The sequence below is a fragment of the Austrofundulus limnaeus genome, unplaced genomic scaffold (genome assembly GCF_001266775.1).
Source record: "Austrofundulus limnaeus strain Quisiro unplaced genomic scaffold, Austrofundulus_limnaeus-1.0 Scaffold2, whole genome shotgun sequence".
Taxonomy (NCBI): Eukaryota; Metazoa; Chordata; class Actinopteri; order Cyprinodontiformes; family Rivulidae; genus Austrofundulus; species Austrofundulus limnaeus.
In genome coordinates this window covers 9,355,299-9,368,465 of record NW_013952404.1, presented here as the reverse complement: position 1 = coordinate 9,368,465, position 13,167 = coordinate 9,355,299, and the positions used below count along the sequence as shown (strand labels likewise).

The 13,167-nt window shown below is 39.7% G+C and overlaps 2 protein-coding genes across 9 annotated transcripts in view; one reads left to right on the top strand and one right to left on the bottom strand.

The window, feature by feature from the left end:
* The window catches only part of wdr25 (WD repeat domain 25), a 23,954-nt gene extending 16,101 nt beyond the window's left edge, over positions 1-7,853 (top strand). For all 6 annotated transcript variants that reach the window (XM_014015144.1, XM_014015118.1, XM_014015126.1 and 3 more), the window contains 4 exons: positions 4,415-4,545; positions 6,392-6,562; positions 7,008-7,148; positions 7,399-7,853. In XM_014015144.1, the coding sequence (XP_013870598.1) occupies positions 4,415-4,545; positions 6,392-6,562; positions 7,008-7,148; positions 7,399-7,620 (665 nt within the window). In that variant the 3' untranslated portion in view covers positions 7,621-7,853. The remainder of the gene's footprint in view (positions 1-4,414; positions 4,546-6,391; positions 6,563-7,007; positions 7,149-7,398) is intronic.
* A 218-nt stretch (positions 7,854-8,071) lies between these two features.
* The window catches only part of begain (brain-enriched guanylate kinase-associated), a 63,477-nt gene continuing 58,381 nt past the window's right edge, over positions 8,072-13,167 (bottom strand). For all 3 annotated transcript variants that reach the window (XM_014015073.1, XM_014015088.1, XM_014015081.1), the window contains 1 exon segment: positions 8,072-12,265. In XM_014015073.1, coding sequence (XP_013870527.1) covers positions 10,727-12,265 — 1,539 coding nt within the window. In that variant the 3' untranslated portion in view covers positions 8,072-10,726.

Sequence of the window (13,167 nt, the reverse complement as noted above, 5' to 3'; positions counted from 1 at the left end):
ACACACACACACACACACACACACACACACACACACACACACACACACACACACACACACACACACACAGAGAGAGACCATGACATAGCTAACCTTTTGTCAATTTAGTTTTTAGCTTACTTTTTTGCTACTTTTGGCTTATTGGTAGAATTTAGCTTATTTATCTTTTAGTTAGTATTTTTCTCCTCTTTGTTTTTAACTTGTATTCACCTTCTTTTACCTAGTTGTCTGGTTCTTTTGGTTTTAATACCTCAGTTTCAGCTCCTTCAGCACACAGCACTTTTTTTTAGAATATACAGTTTCTCTACTTCTAACACTATGGCTTTAAAATAAATAAAGCTACAGCTACATACTATATATAAACCGAATGTTTTCCACATCTGTCATAATGTGATTGTTGCACACTCCATAATAATTTCTCTCTTCAACAAAGTGTCTGGACTGGTTGAGTTCACTTCAGCTCAAGGTTCTTGTTCTTTAGTAATCAGTGTCAGTGGGACATCTGACCCGTCTATTACCACAGCAAACCTAAACGACTCCAAAGAATGATTTTCATCACCCTCCTCAGCAGGTGTGTCCTCAGTAATTTGTAGAATAAGATTTCCAACGGACCAGAGGGAGCCTGTCAGAAACATTGTAGAGCTGGAAACAAATTTACTTCATCTGGATGAAGTGAAGAGGCAGCCATGGTGAGACACTCTAACCCTTCAGAAAAGCTGATTGGCTGAAGTTGTGTTGGAAAACAGCTCCTTCATTAATATTGTGGCCAGCGTTTTATACATCAATTTGTGCAAACAGGCCTGGAAATCTTCTGAAAACAAAATAGATCATACATTCAACTGGAAAAGCTTGATTTTTAAAATGTTATCCTGCTAATTCGACTTTGTTTTTTTACATCCCAAAAAATAAAGCCATCTATTAGTTCAAAAAGAAAAAAAATGTGTGTCTTAACTATCATAGCTGCTCTCAATCCAGTCCACCAGTCTGGTGGATTCTTGGTGGATTCTGTATTGGAATCGTTTAAAAGCAGGCAGCCTCATGTGGGAAGTGATGCCAGAGGGCTGCTTTTAAGTTCCAAAAAACTGTGCATTAATACCCCAGTGAGCATTTGCAATATTTATTACAGAAACTTTGTCAACTCTGGATTGGAAGGAGAAAAAAAATACTTTTTAAAACTTCTACAAATCCAGCATATTTATTCTGCTTCTCCTCACTTCTCGTCATTATATTTGTCCAATTTGAACAGACTTTAGGTGAAACTGATATGCTAATTCTTTTTCTATCCTCTTTATTAGATTTTGGGCTTCAAAGTTTAACACGATGTTAAAAAGTCACGCCAGGACCACTAAATGTTTCCGTCATACAGCGCCTATGGTATAAATCAGGGGTGTCAAACTCATTTTCACAGAGGGCCACTTGAGTAATWAATTAACTTTGTTAACTTTATTGCTAACTGTAATTAACTTTGACATTTCTCGTCTCATTGCTARGGCTACATTAGCARTGCTAACAAACAATAAATAAARAAWTGAGCTCTACATGGTATTTCCTGAATAGGAACAGAGTTTTAACACWTCTTATGAACACTGAAAAGTTTGTGCACGACTGACTAAAMCTTAATTAAATATAGAAATAATATTAAAAATGAGAGTTTTACTCACTGATGAGTTGTAGTGAGAAGCTGCCATCTTGAATTCTGAAGTCTTCCACTTCCAGTTTAAATTCACGACTTGTAAGTGGGAAATTCACACTTACCAGTACAACTGGGCCACAGCAAAAGTAGCCAGCGAAAATGCAGTGAAATAGAGATTTTACATGGCAAATTTTTCTAACTGCTGGARWCTTTTGAACRCTGTGCACCTCCATCTAGTGGTGGGATGCCATCATTTCACAGATGAAATAATCAGCYTTCTTTATGGGAGTTGTTTATGGTCAACGCTGGCTTTAAAACAGCATGCACCTCTTTTCAGACATTAATGCATCTTTGAAGTTTTCAGGGGCCGCATAAATCACTGTGGTGGGCCATCTTTGGCCCGGGGGCCTTGAGTTTGTCACATGTGGTCATACTATTTTTAAGAAAAGGTAAAAAAGACAAAGCTTAGTTTTATTTTCCCTCTTCCTGAGCGCCCCTGTCATTTAGTCATTTCCTCTTCTCCTCTCTCTGCCGTGCTATCCCAGTCATACCACATGTCCTCCTCTTTGTAGTCATCAGTTGAGATGTGCATGCTCTTCATGCACTGATCCATCAGCATAAAGCTATTAGAAAATGGAGGGGCGGATCACTGCAGCTCTTCCTTATCTGTCAAACCAGTTAATTAATATTGCTTAATTAAATCACGACGAGGCCATATTTATCAGGAGGTAAGTGTTGACTTCTCATTGTCTCTCCAAGCACGGGGTGTTTAATCTCCATGGCAGATCTTTGCCACAGTAAGCCAATTAAGCATGAAGGCCTGATGAAACAGCCTGTTAAAACTTTGGATCAAATTTGGGAGCCAACTAGTCCAGCACAAAGTAGGAAAACACCCATGCTTAGACTCCTGTTGGCAATCTGTGTCTCGTTCTTCTCGTTTATAAAATCAAAGCCCTCGCCGGTGAAATCCTGGGACAGCTGTATAATGAAGTGTGTTTGTGTTGGGGGTTAACGGGTGGGGTCTTTGTTGTTTGCTCGATGAATTAATGAGGATCCGTTCGAGCCCCGAGGTGTTGCACTTTGTGGAGCTTTCGAGCTCCTGGCTCAGACTCTGCCTTCATGTTTTCTCACAGAGCTAATTTCTCTGGCCGTACCCTATCAGGCCTAATTATACTTAAACSCCCTCAGCGTTCTTGTTTTCTGTTTAAGTGTGACTTTTTTTTTTTTTTGAGACAGACTTAGATAAAACAGCCTCTAGCCAAAACATGATTCTGTACCCTCTCTCTCTCTCTCTACATCGCTGTCAGTTGCATCTTTTCYTCTGGAGTGATGTTTAACTCTTCTTAGCGAAGACTAGCATCAGTATCATGCTGCTGCGCAAAAATAGTTGCTCATTAAMCCACAAAGGCTTTGCAACATTGCAGGTTTTTGGTCAGCACAGTCTTTAAATAGGTATAAGCAGCCTGCTCCCAGTCAATTAATAATAACGCTACAAATTTTGTCTCAGAAGAACATCTCCAGGGTTTAACGATATGATGACAATCTGCTTGAATGACCTTGATTTAAAAAAAAATCAAGCTTCTTTTTGTTTCTTCCTTTTGTTTTTCATAGCACCTTCCTGCTAGATTGTCAGTGTCAACAATGAGCTTGATTGTGAATGTATGCAGGGTTTAATTACGCARGGTGTTTACAGCACAGAAGTGGAAGGAGTCCTTCACAGGGAGCACTGACAAACAAAAACACAAAGAAGTTTCAGAATAACTTGCAGCTCTAAAGCAAGTTTAATTCATGTTATGTAATTTTGCCTTAACAGCTGCAAAAGACAAATTTGTTTCATGTTGAGAAATGACGAAGTCGTGTGCTCAGAGTGTGCGATGTGAGCAGCTCACAGTAAGATCAGTATCTGAAAATGATTTTGTTATTATTATGTTTGAGTTTGCTAATATCGATAAGCTGTGGTGGATACYTTGAATTGTGTTGACTTCAAAAAATAATCACTTGTAGAGAATGATTAGTTAATGAAAGCTTCATTAAACTCTGTCCAGTGATTGATGAGATATTTTGCTAACAAGGGTTGACTTCGATAATTAATGCAAAAGTTTTATGTAATAATCTCTGCATTGATATAAATAGGAATATTCAGATAAGAATGCAGTTGGACTTAGCTGTTAGACATCGTGCACAAATATTTAGCCAATTACAACATTCTTGATTCTTTTAATTATCAACAAATTATTTTTTATATTGTCAACATTCATAAAATTCCTTCCTTTTTTTAATTTTTAGAATAGTTTTTATGATGCAACCCATTTGTTGAATCTCTGTGATTCAGAAATGGATCTTTTTTTATTATTATTACAGTATTAAGGGNTAATTTTTAGAATAGTTTTTATGATGCAACCCATTTGTTGAATCTCTGTGATTCAGAAATGGATCTTTTTTTATTATTATTACAGTATTAAGGGTTATAGATTACGTGCAAATGTACAACATCAAAATGTCGTATTGATAAATCCACATTTTGGCCAGATTCACCAGAATCTTTTGTAAATCATGATTTTTTTAGTCCACTATTGAGATAATTAGTAAACTCTTGTAATACTGAAAACTAGAAGTTGTGCTGAATATACGTAGTTATTAGTTATTTTTCTCTGTTTGCCTACTTAAAATGTGAAACATTATTGCTCAGGAATGGAAGTGTTTGTTAGGGTAAGAACTGAAAATAGAAACTTTACACTGTATTTATTTCTATTTATCTCTTTTTGCATGTGATGTTTGCAGGGCAGCAGGTGGTAAAACTGGACAACCAGTTTAAGGTGATGTGTGTGGCCCTGCACCCCAGCAGCCCAGATGTTTTCCTGTGTGGGGGTTACAGCCCGGAGGTCAAAGCCTGGGACTCTCGCTGCTGTAAGGTTCGACTTTTTCCCCTCCTTGTGTCTCAAGCAGACATTTTTACTGACTTATTAACAAAGCTTCCCTTGTCTTCAGCTGTACACTAGTTCAAACTAGATATCGCTTTACATTGATCCATGCTGAACTCCCCTGCATGATACAGCCGCATGCACAGAAACACTCCAAGTTATCTCACTAATTGTTCAAAACAAACCTTAATTTAATCCAAGCCTCTCAGGCTGTCCCTGTGAAGCTGCAGCCTAATATTGCTATTAAGCCTAATGGAGTGTTTTATATGATAATCCTGCTCACTTCCTCAGGATCTGAATGCTCGCATGTAATTTCTCCCCTCGGCGAACTGAATCGTCTCCCAGCGGGGTTGGAGATTTTAATACAGCGGAGATGCTTCTGTTGGTAGGTGTCAATACGAGCTGCAGACAGCAGCGAGCTGTTAAAGCGCCGCTGCCCAGGCTGCGTGTCAGGCTCAGGCTCGAGCTGTCTCACCATGGGGCCCAAACTATCCCAACATAATGTCAGGGTTGATTTTGTCTCGCCCACCCACGGGCTCAGCCCTTCCAATTGCGAAGTCAGGTGGACTCAGGAAGCTGAAAAAAATAGAAGTCAGAACTGGTTCTCTTACAGTAAAAACCCTATGAAATGAGCACAACATTAAATCAGCTTATATGGAGAAGCTGCTCTCTGTTCAGTCAGATCTGATTTGACCAAACCACTTTTCAAACTCAGATCTTAGAAATCACAGAAAAAACAAAAAAAAACTTTATTAGGCTTTTATCCTACCTGAGCTGCACAAACTCTGGGTTTGAGGACAAGCTGACTGTGGGAGACTGAAAATCTAAGAATATCCAAAAGAAAATAATATTTAAATCATACAGCAGGGCTATTCAACTGGTGGCCTGCGGGCCAAATCCAGCCTGCAGGTGACTTACATCCGACCCACTAATGAGACCCCACCCCTCTCCAATAAAAAAAAACAAAACAAAAAAAACCTACACTTTAAATCAATTGAAATTTTTATATTTATGATTTAATGCAACAAATATAAACACATATAAAAGATAAGACGCAGTGTTTCCCCCTGTCATTATCGGGCGACTCCCCCCACCCCAAGATGTCCGGACCCTGAACTGTTTTCTCTGAGTAACTGTGGCCCCCTGAGCAATTTAGTTGAACAGCCCTGTCATAGAGATTTAAATGACTCTTCATCATTTGGGATCATTTTGTTCTGATATTAGGGTGTTGATGATCAGCTCATTACATTAAACTGTTTTGAGCTTAAATGAGTTTACATACATAACTAATTAATTAATAAAAATTTTGTCACTAAACTGCCTTTGATCTGTGATAGGTTTTATCTTCTCATCTACTTCCAATAACACTATGTTTGACCTTTATGCAGTGCATCTGTAGAGATCATTTCAGCTGTGTTGCGCTTGAAAACCCAGTTTTTTTCCCTCCAGGTGCGTGTCCACACCATAAAATATAAGCCATTTTATTTAATAAAAGTCCAATAAAGGTATATAGAATGAGATGTTGCGTGAAATCCCTACCTTTGTGTTTGATTCCTGGGCTAACATAATGTTTTTATAGGTGACAGCTCAGTGTGTTTGACTTTATGACTGCCTGCCTTGAGCAAAATAAAAAGGAGCAGATGTTTTCTTTCTTATTGTTGATTTCTCCTCTGAACCAAAAACATCTGGACTGTGGTTTTTTTTTTAGCAACACTCGCCTYTATGCAGTACAGTTATAGGTTTAATTTGACTTTTTTATGGCTTAATAGTAATTTGGATATGTCTGTTTATGCATGCATATTTGTGTTCATGCATATTTGTGTGTTTGTGTTTGTAGGTGGTGAAAGTGTACAAAGCAGGGATTCAGCAAACCTTAGATATCCTTTTTCTGCYAGGTGGGGAGGACTTCATAACGACCACGGACTGTGTTAGCAGGGACTCTGCAGACCGGACCCTCATCGCCTGGGACTACCAGACCACAGCCAAGGTTTCCAACCAGATTTACCATGTAAGTATTCACTGTTGGTGGGGTGGATCAGGCCCCTTAATACATAAATGTCTGGCTATTAATTTAAAATAAAACAACAAAGACTTTGTTTGTTGTCAAACATTTTCAGGCACGTCCGGTAAAATGTGTCACTTTTTTATGTGAAACAAAACTAGAAATGAGGCATTTAAAACCCGCATATTCTGACAGTAAAATAGAACACGAGGACGTCTACAATCTATTAAAAATACACTTTTATTCATCTTTAAACTCATTTTCCTTCTTTAACAGCATGTCTGCAACAAAACTAATAGTTTTAAAATCCATTTCTGTTACTTGGTCCACTTTTAGATGAAGAACCTATTTAATTAATAAATAGTACTCGTTATAAACCAGCAAAAAAAGGGTGTCCCATAATTGTTTCATTTCCTCTCTAATTTGAACCTTCCACTCATTTGGCCACCAGGAGCGTTACACGTGTCCGAGCTTGGCTCTCCATCCACAGGAGAACTCATTTGTTGCCCAGACCAATGGGAACTACATGGCTCTYTTCTGCTCCCAAAAGCCCTACAGGATGAACAAGAGGCGGCGATTCGAAGGACATAAGGTCAGTAACGACTGTGACCTCAGGGCAGCAGCAGGGGACACACACACACACAGTCTGTTCAGAGCTGCAATGAGGAAGTCTACAAACTGAAACACTCGTGATCCAAACTCTGAGGTCTTGTCTCCACATAAAAATCTTGCTGCTCTGTAACTTTTTTATTTCTCAAGAGTTTTTTTTCTAATCTCAGCTTGCTGATGGAGATCATGAAATTCTTTCAGCTGACACACTGATATTGAACTTTCTGTTCTAGGTGGAGGGATTTGCTGTGCAGTGTGATTTCTCTCTGGATGGGACGATCCTGGCCTCAGGGAGCTCCARGGGTTTCGCTCACTTCTACGACTTCCACTACGCTCGCACGCTGCACTCGTTCCAGGCTCACAGCCAGCCCTGCCTTTGCGTTTCACAGCACCCCGTCCTCCCGGCGACCGCCGCCACCTGCGACTGGGCAGGCCAAATCAAGATCTGGCACTGACGGACGAATATGAAGAAGTCAAAATCCATTTGGGGCCAAACCGTCACATAAAAGACTAAACTGAACTGAAAACCTTTGCACAGACTGCAAGAGATCAAAAGATTTACTGCTGTGATTTTAAGCTGCGAAAGCCACACACATGTTTTGTGAACCTTCTATGAAAAATACAGACGTAGCAATTTTTAAATTTTTGTAAAAACAAAAGGGGAGAAAAATAAAAAAAATTCAGGACATTTTCTAGTCCGAACAGTTTGTGTTTTCAGTCCATATTTTGTATCATACACACTGCTGYCTGGAGTCTCCTTGGCTCTGATGTGACTTTATTTATTTTTTTCACACCAGCAGCTTAAAGCAGCACAGAGAGRGGGGTTAGGGTCTGTCAAGTTCTTCCAAAATCCTGCCAATCATCCACACCCATTTGGATCTCCATTGAAGTGCTTAAATATGTATCTTTTTTTAGCCAAAAACAAAAGCTAAATATGTATTTCTGATAATCTATTTGATAGTTTTCCATTTGGTGCCTTTGATGTTAGGCTCTWCTTGTATTAATAATAGAAAATATAAAAATCAAAGCTTTTAAAATCTAAAAATAACCTCTAAGCAGTTTGGGAATCTAAATGTGCACAAGCATGTTAGTGGAATCTGCTGCTGTTTGAAGTTATCTGCAGGTATTTTGTTTCAATTTTCATTTTATTTCCTGCTGGCATTTGAGTCTGAAAACAAATCACCAAATAACAAAAGAGATAAATATAGAATATTTGACGCTGAGTTTAGTAATAGCAAGGTTATACTAATCTGAAAAAAAGTTTTCTCTATTCAAAAAATGCTTTGAAATCAAGAAGTCGTAAACAGTTTCTAAAATAAAGCAAAACAGAAAAGAGGCAATTTAATGAAGGGTGTTAAAAATTTATAAGAAAAGAAACGTTCAAACTGGGCTTTTTGCTGTTTTATATTATGCTCCTATCTCCTGTAAAAAGTCTGGGAATTTCTCAATTAGTTTCTGCTGAAATTAGAAATTTGCGAAGCTTTATTGAGCAAAAATGGCCTCGCAAGCAAGCTATAAAATACAATTGAGAATAACTCCCTAACGTACAGAGGACATTTATACAAACAACATATGTTTAAATATATAAAAGAAAGAATAAAGGAAACAAAGTGTGCAGGGTGTACAAATAATAATAATTCAAAAAAATAAAAAACCACCATGCCTTTTTCCCAACACCCACCTTTATTAAATAAATAAACAGACAGCAAAAATCTATAACCATGCATCAGACAGACAAACATGGTAACAGTGTAGTGAGACGCCAGGCCTTTAGGTCCAGAAACAGGGCTGGAGGTAGAACAGAACAGAACCACTTCAGCCTTGTCATTCAGGGTCAAAACATTCAATAAATAAAACGTGAACTAAAACTATTTAAAATAGTATAATATCTGTATATGTTGCATCTGTTTTTGCACATTATGTCCACAAAAAAAAAATAATAAATTTACCGCTTTATGACTAAATTTAGCTCCAAAACGCCGTGAACGGTGGTGTAAAGTTTTGGATATAATCTCCAGAACAGCTTTAAGTTAGTTCTCAGATGAATGAGAGGTAGAGATAAAAAAAAAATACAAATCTTATTCATCACAGCTCAGGACAGAGCTGAGTTCCTTATGCCCATCATCCTGCCTTAGATCTTCAGAGCCACACAGGCGGAAAGAAAAGTTGGGGAGCACAGATGTTGAAACATTGTCATTTGGCAACTTTCGACACAAGAGTAGCAGATGGTTGCATGACTGTTTGGCAGCAAGACAACCTCTCTGCAGCTCRTCATATTCATAAGCCAGGGTCTCCTATTTTTTCTGTAGAACATTTTARTTTCTCACTAACAGGACAGCATGCCTTTGCTACTTTATATTTATCTATACATACACAACTGATTTATTTTCACAGTGTTATCTCTGTAAAACTGAGAATGCTGGTTTAATGCAACACAGTGACTGTACATTTTAGCCTTTAACTAAATACTCACTCCAATGTTTTTATAGCCACCTTTGTTGGTATTCTGCAGGACTTTCAGTTTGCTGGAGAAAAACACACTGTACACAGTTGTTAGATGCTGTAAAGGAGATCATTCTGTCCGAACAGGATTAAGGCAACTTCACAGGTGTCCTGGTTTAGCTAATGTGCAGTACAACAACCCAAATTAATAACTAATTTTGTTACAAAATATGAAAAACTCCAGCTGTATAAAATCACAAGTCTTGCAGCTAATATTTTCARTTAATATATGTGTAATAATTCCTAACCAGTGGGTAGTTTGTTTCATTTGTACATGTTCTACGTGAAATTTTGCCCTATTTTGTATCCTATGTAATCTGTGAAATTCGATGAACAAATCCAGGCAATTGCTTAATAGACTGAAGAATTAAATCAAGCTAATTTGCTAGAAAATACTCAATATCATATAAAGTCGACATTTACTGTATATTATATCTGTTTACACAGTTTGAAAATAAAGGTTCCTATACAGATAATGTCCCTGTGCCGAACAATTTATAAGTGCTTTTTCCTACCCTTTTATGTGTGTTATACAACATGCATTTTGTTTAGGAGAAAATAGAAAGGGGATAGGTCGTTTTAACATCTTGCAGTCAGCACGGTTCACAACACATAATGGAGAACCCTTTTCCAACAMGAGTAAATAATTCACCTCATTACGCACGCTTTTGTTCGTTATCAGTCCCGCTGCTAATAAAACCAGGATTGATAGTCTTTTATGMGGTGTGCTAACGGCGCCAAAAAGAGAACGGAGACCTCATTCAGCTGAGTCCAAGCCTTCATCCCAGTGACACTAATTATTCTTATTACTATAAAATACATAAATGATAAATAAAACATACTGAATAGCTGGTATTAGGTTGCTACACTGTATTAAGATGCACAATAGAAAAAAATAAATGCTGCAGACTGGAACGTGCCGTGGCTAAGATACAGAAAAATAACAACAGTGTAACACCCCATCACAAGTATGTGTTTACCGCAGGGAGCCATACAGTTCACTAACTTAGGAATCTTCATTATTGTCATGCAAATACTTGTAAAGATCTCTTTAATCGTTCAGTTTAAAAGTGTTCCYTAGAGCTGTGCCTTGGTCAGACTGTCCTTCCTTGTCAGTCCTGTACTGCCAAATTTTTGGTATCTTGGAGAGGTCTTCTTCGGCAGTGCAGGGCCCACACTGATGGCAGAGCTGGAGCTCGGGCGAGGCCGAACGCTTGGCCTGGGGCTGGGGTAGTGCTGAAGACTCGAAGCTTCCAGCGAGCTGTGGTGCAAGGACTCACCGGAGCTGTCCACACTCAGGTTCATGTAGTCCTTCTTGGCACTGTTAGCTGCTGTCGCTCCACCGCTGCTTTCCTTGTCCTTAGAGCTCCCTGAGAGAAACAGGCTGCTTTCAGAGTCTTGACTGTCGTCCTTGGCTCGGTACAACYCAGTTGTTTTCTCCTGCTTACGGTGCTCTTTAGGTTTGGGACTGCGGGTGGGTGAAGGGGAGCCCATGCCAAAACACTGGTCAAGCACGTGGCTGTGGAAGACGTCGTCTCCTTCTTGGAAGCTGCTGTAGAGGGACTCCTTGACTTTGCTGGAGGAGCTCATGGCGAAGTGTCGTTCAGAGAAACTGTACGGAGAAATCCGCCCTGCAACATCGCGGTAAGGAGATGAGAAGGTGTTCATGTCTTCCACGCTTAGCTGTTTCCAGCGGATACTCAAGTCATCCTCAGGGACCTGTATGTCATTTCGGGTGTCTAGAGCTCCTCCCTGAGCCTGGTCCAGTAACCCTGTGGAGCTCTTGCTGTGAGAGGACGCCAGGCGAGGGCTGCTGGAGTGGTACGGTTCACTGAGACATGAAGCTGTCCTTGTGTACATGGGCAAGTTGCCCTTCTGTGGACTCCTGGAAGTTGCCATTTGTTGAATGCTGTGTGATTTGGAGAAGCTGGGACTGTCTTTTTCATAAGAGGACATGCTTTTCCGCTCATAGTCCCCACTGCCACCATCTCGCCAGTCCATATAGAGACCCTGGTGCGAAGAAGACAAGGTGCTGCTGGCATTGCGCCCGTACCCACCACTGACCGCCCCCTTCTCATCTGACGCAAGGCTGAAGCTGGAGTAGGAACTGGAGACTGGGAGACTACCAGTACCAAACTCATCTGGGTGGTGAAAAGAAGCTGGGGGCTCATGGTGTGAGAAACTTCCAGACTGAAAAGGATCTTCATCTGGGTTACTTTCGATGGAGTTTTGGGCGTGCAGCTGAATCAAGCCTGTGCCGTGGAGATCAACGCTCTGCCTACGCTCTGTGTCTTGCCATCGTTCAGGGCAATACAGGGCCGTGTCACTGCAGTACAGGTCAGATGTTTTATACGCAATGCGGCGGTTCAGGTGATCAGTGCTTCCTGTTCCTATTAGGAAGTCTCCATCCTGGTGCGGGCTGGGCGAACACGTTTTCGGGGAGCTGCTACCGGGTTCAGGCTTTTCTAGGACCTTGGCAATGATAGTTGTGGGCACTTCGTCGGGGTAATTGCCGTGACCTATTGACACATTGGCTCCTCTACCCCGGTTATGTTTCTCCAAGTAGGAACTGATGCGTTCCTGGAATTCCAGGGGCAGCTAAGAAACGAAAGATAAACACACAAAGATGTAAAAGACATTCAAAGGAAAAAGCAGCATTTAAACAAAGATCTTCACAAGTGTGTTGACAAACTTGTCACAGTTGCTAATGTGGTGTTCTTTAATAAACCTCCCTTAATGATTTTCTCCTACACAATAACGTGCTTTGGTTGCCTGTACAAAGGTCACAGCCGATATGATTTTAAAAGGACATTTACAATAAAGCAGTCCAGCCTCATTGAGTAGCAACCAATTTATGGAGTTCAAGGGAAATGCATTGCTTTGTCCATTTAATGACTTGAAATAAAATAAATGAAATTCATGTGTTTTTGTGTTTTGTTCCTAACAAATAGCTCACCTCTCTTACTCTGTCATGAGCCTATGATAAAGATATTTTCTCTTTTATAAAACGTTGTGTGTCCTTCTCTGTTCTATTAGTCTTAGTCTCTTTTTTTAATCCTCACAGTCTGTTTTTCAAATAAAAAAAACCATTCATATATAATTTCTTTGATTTGCTCATGTCTCAGAAAACTGTTCCTGCCAATTACAGACTTTGTGCCTATTAAAGTTGATCGAGGTCAGTAGAAACTGTTCCTGCCCCACTAAGCTCTTTCTTCTTTCTTTATCCTTTCATCTTTTCGTTCTTGCTCTACTGCCTTCTCAACCATAAAGCTCTCATCCCCCCAAACCCACCCGCCTGTCTCCCTGTGCAGTTTTTTTCTTCTTAGTGTTTCTTTCTACCATCAAACATACGAAAAGATATCAGTTCCACAGGGATCGGCTCAGATTCAAATAAAACCACTGCTCTGGGCCTCCAGTTGGGCACTGAATTCATATATACAGTGGTTTGCAAAAGTATTCATACCCCTTGAACTTTTCCATATTTTGTCACATTACAACCA